Source organism: Lissotriton vulgaris, chromosome 8 (assembly GCF_964263255.1).
Source record: "Lissotriton vulgaris chromosome 8, aLisVul1.2, whole genome shotgun sequence".
NCBI classification, from domain to species: domain Eukaryota; kingdom Metazoa; phylum Chordata; class Amphibia; order Caudata; family Salamandridae; genus Lissotriton; species Lissotriton vulgaris.
In genome coordinates this window covers 983,593,950-983,616,122 of record NC_141696.1, presented here as the reverse complement: position 1 = coordinate 983,616,122, position 22,173 = coordinate 983,593,950, and the positions used below count along the sequence as shown (strand labels likewise).

Below are 22,173 nucleotides of genomic sequence, written 5' to 3'. Positions count from 1 at the left end.
AAACGAATAACACCGTATAAACCCCTACGGCCACTAAGGTCATCGGACATGGGAAATTTTACCATGCCAAGATGGAAGTTGACAAAAATGGGAGGTCGTTCCTTTTCCACCCTGGGACCCAAATATTGGAACTCACTCCCACTGGCTCTAAAATTAGAGACCAACCTGTTCCACTTCCGCAAGGCCTTAAAGACACTACTTTTTACACAACATGTCAAATAGTCTGCTATGACTCAATTCAGGTGAAGCTGCCTCCTTTTCTTCTCCAGTCTATCCCTTGCGCCGGGAAACCCACTGTGGGTAGCTGTGCGCGATACAGGCTTAAATAAATAAATAAATAAAATATATATAATTGGGTCTTTCTGTCCCTTCAGAGTGCCAGGCATTTGCAGACCTGATGGATCATAGATTCCATATTGCGCATGCAAAGCCTGCATAATTAATTGTTGTTTCTTAACCATTTGGGTGCCTGGACCAGTGATGGGAGTTTTCAAAATCGTAGTTCCAGAAACTTGTTTTTATCGTTTCGCAGTATGGCTTTTCAAAGTAAAATTATACTTTCGGCTCTATTAAGGAATGGATTACCATCAAAGCATGGGAGTGTCTAGAAAATTCAGTTTTGGTTTCTAGCCTAGACAAATAAATGGTGCATTTTTAATGGCTCTTTTGAAAGCTGGATGCTGAAGTTGTGAATTCCAAAGCTTATTAACAAGCAAGCAATGTAGGGATTTTTCTAGGTAGCACCGTGGGCCACCTTTATTCCTGGATGCATTATTTCTCGCCAGAAAAGCCAATCTGGTGTGCCTACTTCTGATGCATGTATCCTACGGCAAAGCTTTAAATACGCACCTTGTCTTGCCAGTGATTGTTTTACCAGCCCACATTCTGGCCAGATCTCATCCTCAGTAGACGAAAAGCTGATTTATGAATCCGAGCCATTGAGTCTGATAGATGTGCATCTTTTCTCAAGATAATTTTGCTACCAATAGTTAAGGTCGGGAGAAATTAATCTCGAATTAATTTAAGTAGTAGGTCAGGACTAGGACCCCAAATTGCTTTTGCTTGAACATGCTCTTTCTGCAGGAGGAAGGAGCCTTTTGAATTTACCAGGACGTCAAAGTATTTGTACTGTAATTCGGTAGTTATTTTACTGCTGCTAATGCTCCACGTACCAGAATTTTTGATTTTCTTTCCTAAAAATACCAGGGAAAATGCTACTTACCAGTATGCATCTGTTCTTGGCATGTAGAGCTGCAGAGTTAAACACTGTGCAAAGATCGCCACCTAGTGTTGGGTGCACCAGAGAGGGGCATGACTGGTGTAGGAGTTTCTCTACGGAACAGTTGTGTTCTTTGGGACTCCACCCTCCATGCGCCAGGTCAAGTGATTGGTTTCAATAAACTCGTGATGTCACAGTGCTGGCGGAATTCCCTCCACATAGCTTAATATTGATGGGCAAGAGTGACCTATACCCCTTTTAACATCTAACTAAGGTAAGGGGGATATCATATAAGACTGGGACAGTAAGACGTCCTGAAGAAGACCAAGGTGACCCATTATTTAAGGGCTAAAAGAGGTCGAAACATGTTGACTAGAGCAGTAAAGGAGGGGCGCTAGTGGCTCCTAATACCCTACCCTAGCACTATCATTCATTCTCTTTTAAATCCTGACCCTAGAACCTACTAATAAAGCTTAATTTGGTATCCAGGAGCCAGTTTTAACTATTCCCTACTGCAAATTTTTTGTCTATCACTGTACTCAGTCTTGATTTGTTGTTTTTTGTTTATGAACACTTGTCACTTTCAGTCTTGTGTTGCACGTTGTCCTTGTACTTCTTTGTTACCCTCCCTATGCTCTGCCCCGAGCGTGGCTACGCCCGGGCGTTGTAGCAGACCCGATGATGAAGCATGTCACACACATTGTGTGTGAGTGAGGGCAGTTTTTCATCACTCATGAGTGTGCCAATGCTCGTACACTTTTGAATAATTTGTGTATTTTGTCTTCTCCACCCCTCTTGTGTGTATACTATAGTGACGTAGGGGGTTCAGGGTGGTTGAACTACGTATAGACCCTCTCCCCTTCTGTGTGTGAGAATATTGTTTTACCAGCCCACATTCTGGCCAGATCTCATCCTCAGTAGACTAAAAGCTGAATTATGAACCCGAGCCATTGAGTCTGATAGATGTACATCTCTTCTCAAGATAATTCTGCTACCATTAGTTAAGGTCGGGAGAAAATAATCTCTAATTAATTTAAGTAGTAGGTCAGGACTAGGACCCCAAAGGGCTTTTCTTGAACATGCACTTTCTGCAGGACGAAGGAGCCTTTTGAATTTTCCAGGACGTCAAAGTATTTGTACTGTAATGCACAAGTTACTACTTGTGTAACGATATATCTGTAAGAGACATTAGTTAGTGATAGATTCCTTACCTTAGAATATCCCCAGGCGTCAGACTGGATCCGGAAATTTTTGCGTAGCAATACCCCTGCGCGCTGTTAGGCGTCGTCTGCGGCTCCGCGTCCGTCGTCGGCGTCGTGAGCGCCGGGATGACGTCATCGGAGTATATAGACGGCGCCCATGCGCGCTGACGTCAGTTCTGATAACACAGCTTTTCCGCGCCAGATACGCAGAGCCATGATAGAACTAACACTGGTGCCATGAAACTAGGGCCCTGAAAGGGGATGACCTTAACCCTAAATATCGGTTCGCAGAACGGGGAGGATGGGAGGGCGGTAAGGAATCTATCACTAACTAATGTCTCTTACAGATATATCGTTACACAAGTAGTAACTTGTGCATCTGAAAGAGACACGTTAGTGATAGATTCCTTACCTTAGAATAGATACCCCAGCAATACCAACCCCGCGGTGGTGGGTCTGCGAACCAATATCACACCAGAAAGTCCTGGAGGACGGAACGGCCAAAGAAGCCATCCCTCCGGACCTGACTGTCCAGGCAGTAGTGTCTTGCGAACGTGTGCAGCGAGGCCCACGTGGCTGCCTGACAGATGTCCTGCAGGGGGACACCGCGGCCCAGGGCAGTTGTCGTTGCCGTGGCCCGAGTGGAGTGAGCCCGCAATCCAGCCGGGGGCTCCTTCCTCGCCATGGAGTAGCATGCTTGGATGCACAAGATGATCCACCTGGAGATGGTCCTCTTGTGTACAGCCTTTCCCTTCTTCGCGCCCACGTAACCAACGAAGAGTTGGTCATCCACCCGGAATTGGCGAGTGCGGTCCAAGTAGTAGGAGAGCGCACGTTTTGGATCCAGACGGTGGAGCCTCTCCTCCTCTTTCGAGGGATGCGGAGGCGGAAAGAAGGTGGGCAAGGTGATGGACTGCCCGATGTGGAAGGCCGTGACAACCTTGGGCAGAAAGGAAGGTCGTGTACGCAACACCACCTTATCAGGGTGAACAGACAGGAAAGGCGGAGAAGAAGAAAGAGCCTGGAGCTCACTCACTCTCCTGGCAGAGGTGATGGCAACCAGGAAGGCCGTCTTCAGCGTAAGGAGGCGAAGAGGACAGTTATGAAGTGGCTCAAAGGGAGCACACATCAGATAGGTGAGAACAAGGTTCAAGTCCCACTGGGGCATCACGAAGGGAACTGGAGGGAACATGTGTGTGATGCCCTTCAGAAATCTACTCACTATAGGGGACTTGAACAAAGAAGGCTGATCAGGTAGCCTCAAGAAGGCTGAAAGAGCAGAGAGATACCCTTTAAGAGTGCCCAGAGCAGAGCCCTGCTGGGCAAGGGAAAGAAGAAAGAGCAGCACTTCCGAAAGGGGTGCAGAGAGGGGATCCACAGCCTTTGCTGCGCACCATGCCACAAATCTATTCCACCGGCAGGCGTATACCGACTTAGTGGAGGGACGCCTGGCTGCCAGAATGATGTCACAGACTTCGGGAGGCAAGTCAAATGGCCTCAACTGCCGCCGCTCAATCTCCAAGCTTGTAGGTGGAGACTGGACAGGTTCGGGTGCAGGACCGTCCCCTGCTGCTGCGACAGAAGGTCCTCCCGAAGAGGCAGACGAATCGGGGGATCGACTGACATGCTGAGTAGCTCGGGATACCAGTATCTTCGAGCCCAGTCCGGAGCCACAAGGATAACCTGGGCCCGGTCGCGCTTGATCCTCTTCAGCACTCTGGGCAGAAGTGGTATAGGCGGAAAGGCGTACAACAGGCCGCAGCTCCACTCGCGACGAAAAGCGTCTCCGAGCGAGTGCCGCCTTGGAAACTCCAACGCGCAGAACTGCTGACATTGCGCGTTCTCTTCTGTGGCGAATAGATCTAACCAAGGCTCTCCCCACTGTCGAAAGAGACCTTGCGCCACGTCCGAGTTCAGACGCCATTCGTGATCCATCATGCACCGGCGGCTGAGTTCGTCCGCCCTGGCATTCAGAGAACCTGCCAGGTGTTGAACCACCAGAGTCACGCCCTGATGTTCCAGCCACTGCCAGAGGCGCAGAGCCTCCTGGCAAAGGGTCCACGACCCCACACCGCCCTGTTTGTTGCAGTACCACATGGCGGTGGTGTTGTCGGTGAACACTTGCACCACGCTCCCCCTGACAGAGGGGAGGAATGCCTTCAGTGCAAGACGAATCGCCCGCAGCTCCAGAAGGTTGATGTGGAGCCGGGACTCCGCCGGAGACCAGAGGCCTCTGATCTCCGCCTCTCCCATGTGGCCTCCCCAGCCCTGGAGGGACGCGTCCGTCACAACTACGTGCTCCGGCTGGGGTAGAGAGAGGGGTCTGCCACTGACCCAGTCGCGGTCCGTGAGCCACCACTGCAGTTGTCTCGCAGTGCCCTCCGAGATCAGGACATGATCGGACAGGTTGCCCTGATGCTGGGCCCACTGAAACTTCAGGTCCCACTGCAGAGCCCGCATCCGCCACCTGGCGTGACGCACCAGAAGGATGCAGGAGGCCATCAGTCCCAGAAGCCGCAGCGTCAACCTGACCGAGACCCGGGATAACGGCCCGAAGACAGGAATCAGAGCCTGAATATCCCGAACCCGCTGCTCGGGTGGGTAAACCCGAAACTGCGCCGAGTCGAGAACCGCTCCGATGAAAAGGAGCTTCTGAGAGGGACACAGGTGTGACTTCGGCACATTGATGGAGAACCCCAGCAAGTGCAGGAGGTCGGCCGTAGTCTGGAGGTGGCTGACGACTGTCTGGGGCGAGCCCGCCTTCAACAACCAGTCGTCGAGGTAGGGGAAGACTGACACCCCTTGCCTGCGCAGATGGGCTGCGACCACCGCCATCACCTTCGTGAACACCCGTGGGGCGCTGGTAAGGCCGAAGGGGAGCACTGTAAACTGAAAGTGCTCGTGGCCTACCGTGAACCGCAGGTAACGCCGGTGGCCCGGCAGGACGGGGATGTGGAAATAGGCGTCCTGCAAGTCCAACGCTACCATCCAGTCTCCTGGGTCCAGGGCAGCCAGGACCTGAGCCAAAGTGAGCATCTTGAACTTCTCCGTACGGAGGAAGCCGTTCACGTTCCGCAGATCCAAGATAGGGCGTAGGCCCCCTTTGCCCTTCTTGGGTACCAGAAAGTAGTGGGAGTAACAGCCACGTCCTACTTCTGGCCCAGGAACGCGCTCGATGGCCCTCTTGGCCAAGAGGGCCGAAACTTCCCCTTGCAGAAGTCGCAAGTGATCCCCCGACACACGGTGGCATTGGGGTGGCATGGATGGAGGGGAAGACTCGAAGGGGAGGGAGAAACCCCTTCGGACAATTTGCAGCACCCACCTGTCCGAAGTGACTGTATGCCAGTGGGAGAGGTGATGGCGAACCCTGCCTCCCACAGGCGTCACATGGGCCTGAAAACTCGGACTAGGAAGGTTTTGAGGCGGGGGCTGCTGAGGGAGGTGTGGACTGGCCTCGCCGCTGGCCCCGACCACCGCCACGGCGGTTCCCACGGCCGCCACCGCGTTGCTGAACATTCTGCGGCGCGTGGCTGACGGTCCGTGGTGGGGCGCCCCTTCCGTGGCCACGAAAGGAGCGAAAGGCACCCGATTGCTGGCGTGGGGCCGCAAGGCCCAAGGACTTGGCCGTGGCCCTGGAGTCCTTAAAACGTTCCAGCGCATGGTCTGCCTTGTCGCCGAAGAGGCGACGGCCATCAAACGGCATGTCCAGGAGAGTGGCCTGGACATCGGCCGAGAAATTGGCGGACCTCAACCAGGCGTGGCGTCGAACCGCCACCGTCGTTGCCATCGCCCTGCCCAGTGAGTCCGTGGTATCCAGCCCACACCGGATGGAAAATCGTGCCGCATCTCGGCCGTCCGCAAGGGTTTGGCTGAGTTTAGCCCTGACCTCCTCAGAGCATTGTGGCAGCACCTCCGCAACCGTGTCCCACAGAGTGTGGGTGTAGCGGCCCAAGAGACAGTTGGTGTTGACTGACCGGAGCCCTAGGCTCACAGACGAGAAGACCTTCTTCCCGAACTGCTCATATCTCTTGGATTCCCGATCGGGCGGGGCCGTCGGGAATGCGGTCTGGGAAGTGGAGGCCTGGATGACCAGGCTCTCGGGGGTGGGGTGGGTGGACAAAAAGCAAGGGTCGCCCGGTGCCGGGCGGTAGCGTCTGGCCACGTTCCTATCCACAGGGGGACCTGTGGCGGGCTTGGACCAAGTGCCCAGCAGAACGTCACACAAGGCCTCATTGAACGGCAGAAGGGGCTCCGCGGAGCCGGACTGCTGTTTGAGCACCTCAGTGAGGAGATTAGTCCTCACGGCCGCGACGGGGAGCTCAAGGTTTAGGGCCTTAGCTGCCTTCGTCAACACTACGCTGTAAGCAGAACCCGCCTCCGAAGCCACAGTCGGGGGCGATGTAAATCCAGTGTCTGGCGAGGTGTCAATACCACTGGCCTCCCCAAGCTCATATGTCCAGTCCTGATGTGACTGGCAATCACGTGCCAGAGGGTCCTCGGACCCCTCCCATTGCTCCTCGTCACCCAGCTCCTGGAGACCAGGATGAACAGCCAGGGCCTCCTCGTGGAGATAGAATTCTCCGACGGCCGACGGAATCGGCGCCCAGCGGCGCCCCTCCGACGCCTGAGGCGGACCGTAGGAAGCATTGGGGTCGGCAACCACTACGGCTGCCGGGGACGACACCTGAAGGGACGGCGCCGGTGAGGTCGTAAGGTCGACCGGCGAGGTCCCGGATCCGGAGCCGGATCCAGCGAGGTCGCGCGGCGCCGGGACCGAAGTCGCCAGCGGCGCCGGGCCCGAAGCACCCGACGTCGTCGGGGCCGAAGCGCCCGACCCGGAAGGACCTCCAGACGGAGCCGATCGGCCCGAAGGCGCCACGGGAACCGACTGAGGAGGGAGGGCCCTCATGGCCATGAGGTACCTCTCGACCTCCTCCTGCGACGCGCCGTGCCCAGGGACCCGAAGGTGTGGGGCAGGCGGCGACGCTTGCGACTCCCGCGGAGCCGCGTGGGCGGTGTCGCCCGAACCCCCGGCCGCATCGAGCGAGCGTCGGGGCGGGTCGGAGGACCGATGGTGGCGCTCCGACCTCTCATGCCTCTTACCTGAGGACTTGGATCCAGACGATCGGTGACCACTCCCGGAGCGTCGATGACTCCGACCTCGCGACCTGTCCCTCGACCTCCCGTGGGACCGGGACCGGGACCTGGAGCGGCGCGGGGCCGACTGCCTCAGCTCGAGACGCTTGCGGGACCGCTCCCGCCTAGCCTTCGACGTCAGGGCCCGGCAGTCGTCACAGGTTCGATCGTCGTGGTCGAGGCCTAAGCACTTCAGGCACCGGCGATGGGGGTCCGTGACCGACATGAGTCGGCCGCACTTCGAGCAAGGCTTGAACCCGGGCATCCCTGGCACCGATAGTCGAGAATCGACTAAGTAGAGGATCAAAAAGATCAAAAAGTTTTCAGTCAAAAAGTGACTGGGGGTAGAGCTTCTTCCGGATCTGCGCTAGCTGGCGCGGAAAAAAGAAGAACTGACGTCAGCGCGCATGGGCGCCGTCTATATACTCCGATGACGTCATCCCGGCGCTCACGACGCCGACGACGGACGCGGAGCCGCAGACGACGCCTAACAGCGCGCAGGGGTATTGCTACGCAAAAATTTCCGGATCCAGTCTGACGCCTGGGGATATTCTAAGGTAAGGAATCTATCACTAACGTGTCTCTTTCAGATTCAGTAGTTATTTTACTACTGCTAATGCTCCACGTACCAGAATTTTTGATTTTCTTTCCTAAGACTACTAGGGAAAATGCTACTTACCAGTATGCATCTGTTCTTGGCATGTAGAGCTGCAGAGTTACACACTGTGCATAGATCGCTACCTAGTGTTGGATCTTGGTATTTTGCAGTTTGTTGTTGTCCTGAAAAGTTCTTTGGAAGTCACAAGATAAGTGACTCCTCCTTTGGACCACATTGCGCATGGGCATCGGCTCCATCCTCAGATTTGTTTTTCACCATTAGGCAAATGATGGAGCTTTGCAAGAAAAGGAAGGATGTCCGTTTAATATGTATCTAATTAAGATAATCCTGGAACAGACAAGGGTAGCGGGGGAGGCGGGGGGGCATGTGTAACTCTGCAGCTCTTCATGCCAAGAACAGATGCACACTGGTAAGTAGCATTTTCAGTTCGAGGCATATGAGCTGCAGATTACACACTGTGCATAGATTGTATAACAGTACCCACTCTTAGCAGCGAACACCCCTATCTGTTGCAGTAGTTTGAAATAATGTTTTGAGAACAGCTTGGTCTATAATTAGCTTGTGGTTTGGTTTCCACATCTACACAATAGTGTTTTGTGTATGTGTATAGACCATGTAGCAGCTCTGCAGATCGATCAACAAAGGGAGAGACAGGGTTCAAGGGCACTCTTAGTCCCCAATCAATAGATACAAAAACAAAGGAAGAGTGTCCGTCAGTAAGGCGTGAGTGTGATCGAGATAGCACGTATTAATATGAGGCCAGCTGTAGTTAGAAGGCTGGGCTAACATTCAAGAAAATAACTAATTATTTCTTCAAGAAACCCTCACTCACCCTAGTGGTGACATGCTTCATCATCGGGTCCACTCGGGAGATCGAGTACCTCCCGAGTGTGCTACGACGCCAGGAGACTGCGGAGCAGGTTGTTGTGAGAGTGAATGTGAAAAAAAGGGTGTAGTTAAAAATGTCAGAGGTTGTCCCAAAAAATCATTTATTCGCTGGTCAACTTGACATATTAAAATTAAAAGCTATGTGCAGGGAAACTATCCACAACAAATACAGGTGTTTCCCTGTTAGGGGAAGGTCAACATGTTTCTGCCCTTTAAGTGTGTGAGTTTACAGGGCTTTCGTCAGGACCAGTAAGTGGGTGTTACCTCAACAGGTATAGGCGCGCTAAGGCCTACCCTGCTGTAGGTTGTGAAAGTTAAAAACAGTGGCACTATGTGTAAAAATAAGTGCGTGAAAATACAAACCAAAAGGCTTGGGGATTTTCCTCTATTGCGAGGAGCCCAGAAGTCTGCAGGTAGGTAAGAAACAAACAGACAAACAAAACATAAAACACAAAAATGAGCAAATGGTCATTAATGATCACGGTTTGTTGCCATGCAACTATAGGTGTGGCGTGATACGTGCTAACAGACCTATCAATGGCCGTGGTCGGGGGGGGGGGGGGGGGGGAATCACGTTGTAGAGTGGAAGTTGTGCCCAAAAACCATTGGTGATGGGCCTCAACTAGGGCCAGGGTAGTGTGACCTGGCGCAGTAAGAATAGTGAGGTAATGCAACGGGGGCTTGCAGTGCTAAGTCCGTCCGTGTGGGAAGCCAGGTAGGCCCTTGAAAATATCATCTATGATGGTGGGTACTCACCACTACCGTTATGTATGCCGTTCATATTGAATAAATGTACCCCCCTGTTATAACCCACAGTACACAAATATGACTGAGCATAACTTCTTCACCCTGTAATCATATCTCTGAAGGTGGGTACTTAAACACCTTGTTTGATATTTCACCTAGCTGTCAATGAACCAATACCCACGCACAGTGTCTATTTATCTTAGCGTGATTTTTAACATATTATCAGAGCGGACCTCTGCTTTATGACCCATTCAGCCGGTCCGTCCGTTTTGCTTGCGTGCCAGAACCCCGATCGGCAGCTTGTGTTCCAAGCCTCGATCTGGTTCAAACTCTGTACATTTGCGCGCATGCGCACCGCATCTGCGTTCCAAGCCTCGTTTCTAACACAGCGTGCGACAGTGATCTGCACGCGACGACGCGAGGCTTGCTTCTCAAGCCTCGCTTTAGTCAACGCTCGTGATTGGACGACGTCCCGACGCCTCCCTCTCTTAGCGCCGGGCTAGTTCCTCGCTCGTGATCCACGAGATCCAGCGGGGACAGCTAGGTGCCGAGAGGGTGCTGAGCGTTGCGGGCGTATGTACAAGCGACCTGACATCTTAACAAGCTAAGTGTTTGTGTGTGAGCTTCTGCCTACTCTCCTTGAACTCTCCTTTGTGTGTGTTTTTGTTTTTTACCCTGACAGGGTGTGCCATTGTCGCTCCCACCCCCCCTCTGAATCTATGGGGCGTGGTTCATACTGAATACAAGTGAGGACTCTGCCACCGATATTCTCAATTAGTGTGCCACCTTAAGCTCTCTAATTCACGGCCAGCAGGGCTGCGCATTACTATTACGTAGCTTTGTTTTATTATATCACTCTTCGGGGAATATTTCTCCGTACTCTGACCTTAGGTAATGTTACTATTAGGGGCAGCCTACCTGGCTTCCCACACGGACGGACTTAGCACTGCAAGCCCCCGTTGCATTACCTCACTATTCTTACTGCGCCAGGTCACACTACCCTGGCCCTAGTTGAGGCCCATCACCAATGGTTTTTGGGCACAACTTCCACTCTACAACGTGATTCCCCCCCCCCCCCCCCCCCCCCGACCACGGCCATTGATAGGTCTGTTAGCACGTATCACGCCACACCTATAGTTGCATGGCAACAAACCGTGATCATTAATGACCATTTGCTCATTTTTGTGTTTTATGTTTTGTTTGTCTGTTTGTTTCTTACCTACCTGCAGACTTCTGGGCTCCTCGCAATAGAGGAAAATCCCCAAGCCTTTTGGTTTGTATTTTCACGCACTTATTTTTACACATAGTGCCACTGTTTTTAACTTTCACAACCTACAGCAGGGTAGGCCTTAGCGCGCCTATACCTGTTGAGGTAACACCCACTTACTGGTCCTGACGAAAGCCCTGTAAACTCACACACTTAAAGGGCAGAAACATGTTGACCTTCCCCTAACAGGGAAACACCTGTATTTGTTGTGGATAGTTTCCCTGCACATAGCTTTTAATTTTAATATGTCAAGTTGACCAGCGAATAAATGATTTTTTGGGACAACCTCTGACATTTTTAACTACACCCTTTTTTTCACATTCACTCTCACAACAACCTGCTCCGCAGTCTCCTGGCGTCGTAGCACACTCGGGAGGTACTCGATCTCCCGAGTGGACCCGATGATGAAGCATGTCACCACTAGGGTGAGTGAGGGTTTCTTGAAGAAATAATTAGTTTTTTTCTTGAATGTTAGCCCAGCCTTCTAACTACAGCTGGCCTCATATTAATACGTGCTATCTCGATCACACTCACGCCTTACTGACGGGCAGCTCTGCAGATGTCATCTAGGGGAATGCTCCATAAAAATGCCATTGAAGCCCCTATTTTCCTTGTAGAGTGGGCTTTAGGAGGAACAGATAACGTACGTTTAGCTTTGTGGTAACAAATCTGTATGCATTTGACAATCCATCTAGGATTTTGAAATGGGATTACCTTTGTGTGGTGGTGAGAAAAACACAAAAAGTTGTTTTTTCTTACGAAAGGGTTGTGTTCTCTCGATGTAGTATAGCAATGCTCTTTCGACATCTAGGGTATGAATAGCTCTTTCTCCTACTGTCTGTGGCTGCGAGAAGAAAACCTGCAATTCCAAGGATTGGTTAAGGTGGAAAGGAGAAATGACTTTGGGCAGGAATTTTGGATTAGTGCGTAGAACGATCTTATTATGATGCATTTGCAAGAAGGGTTCTTGAATGGTTAGTGCTTGTAGCTCATTAACTCTTAGCAGAGAAGTCATAGCTACTAGGAACACAACCTTCCATGTTAAAAATTGTAGTTCACATTTATGTAATGGTTCGAAAGGAGGTACCATTAGCCGTGTGAGAACAATGTTTAAATTCCACACAGGTGAAGGTTGTACTCCGGGAGGAATTATTCTCTTAAGGCATTCCATATAGGCTTTATTAGCAGGCACTCTGAACAGAGATAGATGCTGTCTGTTTTGCAGATATGCTGCTATTGCAGGCAGATGCAGTCTAATAGACATGTAGGCTAAGTTACATCTTTGGAGATGCAGTAAGTATCCTATGATGTGTTGAATAGACACGTCTAGGGGATTAATATTGTTGTTGTGACAATATATTACAAAGCGTTTCCACTTAGCTGCATAACATGCTCTAGTTGTTGGACGTCTAGCTTCTTTTATGACATTCATGCAGTCTGTGGGAAGGTTAAGATATCCAAATTCTAAGAATTCAGGAGCCAGATCGTAAGGTTGAGCTGAGCTGGGTCCGGGTGCCTTATCTCTCCACGGCTCTGTGTTGAAAGGTGTGGAGACAGGTATAATTTTTGGTGCGGTACTACAGACAGTTGTAGCAGTGTGGTGTACCACAGCTGTCTGGCCCACGTTGGAGCAACTAGGATGAGGGTTAGAGAATGCTGCTGTAGTTTGAGTACAACTAGTGGCATGAGTGGTAGAGGTGGAAAAGCGTACGCAAATTTGTTTGACCAGTTCATCCAGATCGCATTGCCTTTGGACAGTGGGTGTGGATATCTGGCGGCGAAGCTTGGGCATTTGGTGTTTTTGTGGGTGGCAAAGAGGTCTATCTGAGGTTGTCCCCACATCTGAAAGAATGGTTGAAGAACTTTCATATGAAATTCCCACTTGTGGGTCTGATGTGTCTGACGACTTAACAGATCCGCTATGGTATTTTGTACTCCTGGAACATGCTGGGCTAGAAGGAGTATGTTTTGAGGTATAGCCCCCGCCATATGTCCTGTGCTAGTTGAGAGTTGCAGGGAGTGTGTTCCGCCCTGTTTCTGTATGTAATACATGGCTGTCATGTTGTCCGTGCGTACTTACAAAGCTTTGTTTGATACTTGCTTTTGGAAAGCTTTTAGTGCTAGGAATATAGCTAGTAACTCCAGATGATTGATGTGGAGTAGCTTTTGTTGCAGTGTCCACCTGCCTTGCATGGTGTGTTGCAGTAGGTGGGCCCCCCAGCCGGAGAGCGATGCGTCCGCTGTCAAGATTATCTGAGGAACTGGCTCTAGGAACGGTCGTCCCTTGAAAAAGTTTTTGGTGTTCCACCACTGCAGAGAGCGAGGAGTCTGACCGTCTACCAACACTAGGTCTGTTAACACCTTGGCTGCTAAGGCAATTCCCATCTTGTGCTGGAAATTGCTATTCTCCTTTATTCATGACGAGCTCAGCTCGTCATAAGCACAGCTCCAGTGTGCCTCATGACGAGCTGAGCTCGTCATGAGCATGGAAGGGTTTAATTGACCTTGAGCCTGATTCCATTTACGTGATAGGCACTCTTGTAGAGGACACATTTGAAGTCTAGCATGGGGCACTATGAAAATACAAGATGCCATCATCCCTATGAGTGGCATGAACACTCGTGCTGGAAGGGAGTGTTGTGGCTGAAAATTTGAAGAGTTTGCATGCTGGCTATCCTTACGGGAGTGGGATAAGCAAGCGCTGTTGAGGTGTTTATTGTAGCACCGAGGTACTGTTGTATTTTGGATGGTTGCAGATGAGACTTGGTGTGGCTTATTGTGAACCCCAAGTTGTGGAGCAGTTGGATCGTGGCATGAGTGTGTTCCACACACTGGTTGTATGAGCAGGCTTTTTTGAGCCAGTCATCGAGGTACGGGAAGACATGGATGTGCTGTCTTCATAAATATGCTGCCACTACTGCTAGGCACTTGGTGAATACTCTTGGTGCTGTTGTGACTCCGAATGGGAGTACTTTGAATTGATAGTGCTGCCCGTCTATTACAAATCTGAGATACTTCCTGTGAGCCTTGTGAATGGGAATGTGGAAGTATGCGTCCTTGAGATCTAGAGTAGCAAGGAAGTCGTTTTGTAACAGGAGAGTAAGGACTTGTTGGGAGTGTGACCATGTGAAAATGGTCTGACTGCATGTAAATGTTTAGCGGTCTGAGGTCCAGAATAGGCCTTAGAGAGCCGTCCTCCTTTGGGATGAGAAAATGTAGCGAGTAAACCCCTTTGTTTTGTTGGTGCAAAGGAACTGGTTCTATTGCACTTTTTTCTAGCAGAGATATTACTTCTTGCTTTAACAGTGATGGATGTTCTTGTAACATTGGATGCTGTTCGGGTGGTATGTTTGGGGGGGTAGATGTTAGTTCTAGACAGTAACCTGACTGAATAATTTGTCGCACCCGTGTGTGAAAAAATAGGGGTACCTCTGAAACTAATTCCTAAATCAGGGAAAATATCTAGTTTATGAAAAAAATCATTTAAGAACATTAATCGTTAGAGTGGACCTAGGTATGAACAATATACAACAGATACATGTCATCTAATACATCTGTGTCGACAAATTCTGTTTTCATCTCATTTTATTTGGAATTTATAAATATATACACGAAATGAAATAAATACACAATAGTCAGAAAAAAATCAAATAAATTCATCCATAGATTTCAATTCTCAATATGAACAGTCACATTACAGTTTCTTGACATCATGGTGTTCAAAGAAACACCATTCAAATGTTCAGGTTCTCAAGACACAAAATGGTCATATCATAAATATAAATAAATATAAATCTTCAGTGTGGCTAATACAAGAGAGAACTACATACAAGGTATCACCTTTCCATTTTATATACACTTGTTTTTATTCTTGAATACACATATCTCTGATTGGGACTTTGTATCTTTAATATAACCTGTGGGTTAAAAATTCCCTCGTAAATACCTCATAATATGGGAAATACTCTCCAATGGTTACACCTTTTGGTTTCTATTTTTCTTCTTTTTTCTTGCTTTGATATTTGGTGGTGGGTCTATGCTACATCTGTGGCATGAGATACCCAATCTAATCCCTTTTGAGTGGCTTGCAACTAGTGTTTTTATTCACTTAAAATATAAATACATTTTCCCCTTTAAAAAAAATAGCTTTGTAGGACCGTATCTGTTAAATTTGAACAATATCTGTTGATACATGCATCAGTGTCTCTTTTTTATTCTCTAGGTCACATCTATACAATACATGGCTTCCTGATGAAGGCACATAGCCGAAACGTGCGTAGGACACATACTTGTATTAGCCATGCTGAAGATGAACCTACATTTGAATGGTTTTTCTTTGAACACTATGATGTCAAAAAAACTGTAATGTGACTGTTAATATTGAGAATTGAAATCTATGGATGAATTTATTTGAATTTTTTCTGACTATTGTGTATTTATTGCATTTCGTATATATATTTATTAATTCCAAATAAAATGAGATGAAAACAGAATTTGTCGACACAGATGTATTAGATGACATGTATCTGTTGTATATTGTTCATACCTAGGTCCACTCTAACGATTAATGTTCCTAAATGATTTTTTTCACAAACGTCTCACCCACTAGTCTGATGTGATGTTGATCCAGGCAGGAAGGAATTGCTGCAGTCTTCCCCCCACAGGAGTGGAATGTTGGGAGGGGGGAGGGGGGGGGGGGGAGGGAGGAAAGTCATTGAGTAGGGGTGGAGGCAGGGCGGGAGTTGTTGGTTTTGCCTCTGCCTTTGTTGTTGTTACCCCTGTAAACCCCTCTCTGGTAGCCCTTAGTGTATGTGGATTGGCTAAGGGTTTTGTAGGAAGTGGAAGGGCTTTCGGAGGAGTAGCCTCTTGTGTCGCCTCTATATGATGAGCGACAAAAAGAACGTCTTGGAGCTTGCTGCTGCAAGGCTCCCATAGATTTTGCTGTGTCGGTGTCTTCTTTCATTTTCTCTAAAGACACATCGACATTAGGGCCAAATAAATGTGTCTCATCAAATGGCTGATTGAGGATGGAATTTTGTACCTCAGTTTAAAACCGGAAATATGTAGCCGGGCATGTTTCCGCAAAAGGGTACTGGTATTGATTGCCTTTGAGGCAGTATCTTCAGCATCTAGGGCACAACAAATGGAAGTATTAGTAATTTTTTTACCTTCTTGTATGAGTTAATTGGCCCTATTTTTATAATTGTCTGGTAGATGCTGTATTATGGACTCCAGTTCATCATAATGTGCCCGGTCATATCTTGCCAACAACGCTTGGGTATTGGCAATGCGCCAAATTAGCTGCCTGTGACGCTGTTCGTTTACCAGAGGCGTCAAGGAGCTTAGATTCTTTATTTGGTGGTTGGCCTCTCCGGATGTTTGTGAATTAGCACGTTTACGTGCATTAGACACTACAAAAGAATCTAGTGGTGCTGGACCTCTAATGTAAACTGGGTCTGTAGGGGCAGCTTTATATTTTTTCTCAATGCGAGGGTTGAGAACCTGAGCCCTGACAGGATCTTTAAAAACCTCTGTTGCGTGCTTGATGACACCTTTAAGTATTGGCAAAATGGCAGTAGACCTTTGTGTGTTATCAAAAGTGTCTAATAGGAAATCTTCCTCCACAGTATCGGTGTGCAAGTCAACCCCATGGTACTGGGCAGCTCTCTGGACTAGTAGGTTAAAACCTATAGTGTCCTCTGGTGGGGAAGGTCTGGAAGGATATACATCGTCTTGTGGGACGTAAGGCATATCAGGGATGTTATAATCATCCCATGGATTAGGTGATTGTGGGGGACTATTGGTCCCTGCTGGGTCATGTGCACACCCACCTGTGTCATCAGAGTCTGTATCCACATCATCATCTGGATTAATGGATGGTGTAGGTGAATGTTGTGGTCGAGGAGGTGTAGGAGGAGGAACAGTATGGGGAGGTGGTGGAGAAGGGACCCTTAATGGAGAGGTTGCAATGTCTCTTCTTTGGAGGAGGAGGAGGTGCCGGCGCCTCTAGTTGTCTCTTCTTGGAGCTAAGAACTAGTTGGCCAGTCTTAGAATTCTTTACAAGAGTTTTTTTATTAGGATCTGGTGTAAAAAGTTCTTCTGTACAGGGCAGATCCTTCGGCGTCGAAGTTTTTGGTTCCGGGTCAGTAGCTGGTCTATGGTCTTTTGGTTTAGAAGTGTGACCTTTCGAAATGTCTTTTACCGGAACATGTTTTTTCGGTTCCGGGTGTTTCTTTAGCTTCAAAGCGTTTGAATCGGGTCCTTTGGGCAGTTTTTTACTTGGCTCCGAGTGCGGTTTCGGCATCGATGAGCCACTGCCAGTCTTCGGCGCCGCGTGCTTAGGTGTCGGAGCAGCAGTTGGCGTGGTTGAGGAAGATGGCTTCTTCTTCGGTTTCGGTATAGGATCGGCACCGGGAATAGGCTGACCCGAGCCGCCTGAAGGCTTAGTATGCTTCTTTGCCAGGCCCGAAGGTGGGGCGTATGAAGCAGTCTCTCGGTGAGCACCCAGGCCCGAAGGTGAGGGTGTGACCGAAGCCTTTTTTGAGGGTGTTGAGGAAGGGTTGGGGTCAACGGTCTTACTTACGACCCGTTGAGCTGGAGTGATGTCCTCGACGTCTGAGTCTTCGGCATCAGAGGAGCTGGCACTTTCTTCGGCGTGCTGGTGTTCTGGCACGTCGACGCCCTCTTCAAAGATGTCGTCGGGGATCAAAGCTGAAGAGCGAGCCATTGTTCTTCGAGCTCGTCGGTCCCGAATCGTCTTCTTGGAGCGGAAAGAGGCACAAGCGGAACAGTCTTTGGCCTCGTGCTCCGGTGAGAGGCAAAGGTTGCACACCTCATGTAGATCGATATGGGGAAACTTCGACCCACATTGAGGACACTTCTTCAATGGCGTCCTTTCCACGAGCCAAAGAGTAAGGCCTAGGTAGGCCCGAAGGACTTTGTCGACGACAGGAATCGAAAACTTCGAAGTGGTGAAGAATCGCGTCGATGTGGAGCGCAATCAAAACAATACCGTCGAATAGGGTGAGGATTGCACTCCGAAGAAAATTCGGTTCCAAACCGGAGCGCAGGAAACACATCCGAGCTCGATGGCGAAAAAAAAAAAACAATCTGAGAATGGAGCCGATGCCCATGCGCAATGTGGTCCAAAGGAGGAGTCCCCTATCTCGTTACTTCCAAAGAACTTTTCAGGACAACAACAAACTGCAAACATCCGGGCCCAACACTAGGTGGCGATCTATGCACATTGTGTAATCTGCAGCTCATATGCCTCGAACAGCTTGTTTATTAATCTTTGAAGGTTAATTTTACTAAACAGTACCAGTTTGTCCACATACAGTAAATTTTTTGTGTGGGTGTCCCCTCATTTAGGTGCAGATATTTAGAGGCTGGAGAGGTTTAGTGCCAATATAGTACCTAGCCTCAAACCAATTGTGGTGTATATTTTCCTGTGCAAACAAAAGTTGTTCCCAAGTTTAATCCTAGTCCAATTACTGGAGTAAAGCAGACGTATCGCTTTCAACAGGCTTATTGGGATTCCCAAGAGATCAGTTTTTTCAGTAGTATTTCTCTTGGGGCTCGTTCGAAGGTGGTCTAGAAGTACAAAAAGCACATATATGGAGGAGAACGGGTGCAGAGAGTTTTCTCCATCAGAAGGGATAATGTCATTGGGTTTGATGTTGTTATTGTTTTCTGCTGGAAATCGGTTTGTTCCAGAGAATTATCCCACTCACATTTGGTCAATGATTAAAATCTTGTAGAAGTAGACTTGCAAGGTATTCTGGCTCGTTATCTAGTAGGGCGTTCCAGCGTTAGTTGCCTGGTTGGGATCTATTGCCTCCTTTATAAATTGGATTGATTATTGAGCCCCTACATGACTCACGGACTACTCTGTTGGACAGTATGTAGTTACACAGTGCAATACATTTTTCAGACCAAAAGATCGGGTTTAATTTAAATAACGCCTGAGGCAGGCCGTTGGGTCCAGGTTGAATCATCTGTTCGCGAGTTGTTAATAACTTTCTTCAGTTGCAATGTGCCATATTCTAGTCTTATCTCTATCAAGTGTACTTAAGAGGACCAGTATGTATCTTTGTAATTTGCTTTTGCAGCCACAATGGGGGGTGGCCGTATCATGTTACTTCTCTGCTTTGAGACCAACAAATCAGTTGTATCTAGGGCCTTGACAATATTTAAATAAGTCAGATCTTGAGAGCCCTCTTTAATTGTAACGTGGGTCTGGAAAAAAGTTGCCCATTCTTTCGCAATATTTCCCTTGTTCACTTTACATGTGTTGCAGTCAATTTTATTTATTATTTGTCAGAAGATTTTTTTGATCCTTGTTCTTACTGCCTACAATAACATAAGTCCAGAACTTATCATGCTGATTGTATTTTAGTGCCCAGACTCCCTTTTTTAGTTTTTTTTCCAGCTAATTTTAACCATTTTTATAAATGATATAAGTAGTTAGTTAGGAAACAAAACATTAGGCATCCTCACCGGTGTGCTCTCTAAATTCCACCATTGCCTTCATTGTTTTGGAATCTGCTAAGGCCATTAACCAGAACAATTTGGTTCTGCCACAGCCTTCATGAAGATCTACCTTGATTGCTTCTTCTTCTTCCTTGAAAACCTGTTACAGTAAAAATAAAGCATTTGTGAAAAGTATAGCCCAATTCAATTCAAAGCTGGTGACTAGCTCCATAAAAACTGTAAGCAAGCACGTGCACTTAATCACTCATCAGATTCCATCGGTGCACCCAGACAGTCCGTCATTCATACATACTTTATTCAGTTAATTAAAACCATAAAAGCATACATATAAATAAAATACAGTATCAAAAGGTGATATGAAATGCATTCCATAAAACAATTAACTTACATTAAAAATGACCACCCATATCGTAAAACCCAATTACATATGCTTAACATTAGCCCAGTAATAAGTCGTCTCTTCCTAATTCTAAGGGCTCCTGCTAAAAATATAGCAACATTAAAGCTGACTAGGGGACTCAACAACATCTGGAGATAAAGTAGGGCTGGTCTTACTTGCAAAAAACATTTTCCTATTAACAAGGGCAATATGTGTTGTTATCTCAACAAGCAATAATGATCACAAAACATCACAAAATGCATGGTATCTTGGGGTGAAAACTTGTCACAGTAACAGGGGTCCAAATCTTCCAATTTATGCCTCCTTCGACTTAACGCAGGCAACCAATGCAGAAGGTGTACCCCGGAACCTTGTTAAAAGAAAGCGATGATAAGGTATAATGACCACTGTTAGGTAGGACTCTACTGAGGGGCAGGGTTTTAATAAAATGTAAGCCTGCACTAAGGGTTTGGAGAGCTCTCTAGCTTCTCAGTGTGCACAACAGTGAGAAAGCGTCTCTTAAACCAGTGCAGATCTCTCCTTTAAACCCCTCTGGATACCCAAATAGCTCAGAAAGGCCCAGCTTACCCGCTAAGGTCTTGATATAGCTAAGCAATCTGTGCACTCATTTACAAACCAAGAGTCAGAGAAGGTGTTCCACAATGTCATCTCCTGCAATCACATTAGAGTAAATAGCATAATAATGAAAAACTTTTGCAGTGTGCTAATAATATATAATCACAACTTCAAATATGGCCCATAACACGCTTCTATATATAAAAAAGATAATGTTACCTTTATGGCGCCTGCTTAAGTGGCGCGATTCCCAGTATTGACTACGCACACGCTTTCATACACAGTACGAAGCCACGTCCCAACATTGCGGAAAATGTCTATCTTCACCAGTTTCCCTATAAATGAGTTTGTCAGTGCATGCTCTGATGGTTGTAGTATCCTAGTTTTACTATGGGAGAGTCAACGTCTGGGCTGTTGGATGTAGGTTTGTAATTCCTTCCTGTGAGGGTTCCTTGATCCTAGGCCCGGATCACGTTTTGAGCTTGCTATGGCGAATGCTGATGGGTCTGCAATGAAGCGACATCCCTGTGAGAAGGGAGGCTGCGCTATAGTGTCAAGGTGTTTTCGCAGTGCTTTGAGGTACTGCATGAGTGTGAATTTAATGGTGCAACAATGAGGAGTCAAAGACATCTGCTGGGTGCATTATGATGCTGTTTTGTGTTCCTGTGGGCGCTCCTGAAATCAGACTAAGAGTGAAGCTCCTGTTGGCCACTCTTATTGGGAGTTTACTCTGCCCCAGCCACAGAATCCTATGGATGAGGAGCAATTACCATTTCTATACTAATGGAGGAGTCCGCATTAACATTAGATGGTCTCTGTTGAGGATGAAGGGGATTCACTTTGTTTCTGAAAGCAAACACTGCCACTAAATAGGTTTCATGCCTCAATTTGGATACTTGAATTGACCTGCTGCTTAGAGAAGGGCAAGAACAATCAAGGGCACCCAAGCACAAATTTTCATCCACTTGCACACTGAGACCTCTGTAAAGATTTTGTGGTAACAACCAGAATATCTAGGTTGTCTGAGGGAGGACTCAGTGGACGAAGGTGAGCTCCTCAAAAAGCAAGCAATAAAGCAGAGCAATAACTGGGTGGGTGAAGAATACTCTTTATTCGTAGTCATTTTAAAAAGCGCTAGTTGAGGTCTTGGTGGGGGTGTTTGATACTTGGAAAAGGAGGACTGGAGAGGGTAGGTTGGAACTACAAGGATGCCACAGCACATGCTCTCCTTCAATTTCTGGAGAACTTTCTAGATTGAGCAGGCTTGGACTGGCCTAGCGGGCAATCAGGCAGTGCCTGGTGGGCTGGTCTGACAGGTCAGTACGTGGGACAGTTTGGGGCTGTTTTTGGGCCAGTTTTATGGTTTGCTGGGCTGTTTTTTTCTGTCGAGTTACCTAGTTTTAAATCAAACAGTGCCTGCAGCAAGCTCAAATCCATGCAATCTTCCATATTTAGCAGAACACTTATTCCCAGTTAGGGCCATTTTCTAAGCTATCTAATTGACTTATGGGGCCACTTTTATTTTGGTGCCCAGCCCTATTTTCTATTCCAGGCCAACACTAAGTTTGAGTGCATCATTTTTCCCTTACCAGTCAACCATGAGAGAGTCGCTCTGACCTGCATTTACTGACTCTCAAAGAAGAAACG

At 48.0% G+C, this 22,173-nt stretch overlaps 1 protein-coding gene across 12 annotated transcripts in view; it reads right to left on the bottom strand.

The window, feature by feature from the left end:
* MYCBP2 (MYC binding protein 2) overlaps window positions 1-22,173 on the bottom strand; it is a 2,065,574-nt gene that overhangs the window by 182,873 nt on the left and 1,860,528 nt on the right. For all 12 annotated transcript variants that reach the window (XM_086934832.1, XM_086934837.1, XM_086934835.1 and 9 more), the window contains one exon: window positions 19,578-19,710. In XM_086934832.1, coding sequence (XP_086790958.1) covers window positions 19,578-19,710 — 133 coding nt within the window. The remainder of the gene's footprint in view (window positions 1-19,577; window positions 19,711-22,173) is intronic.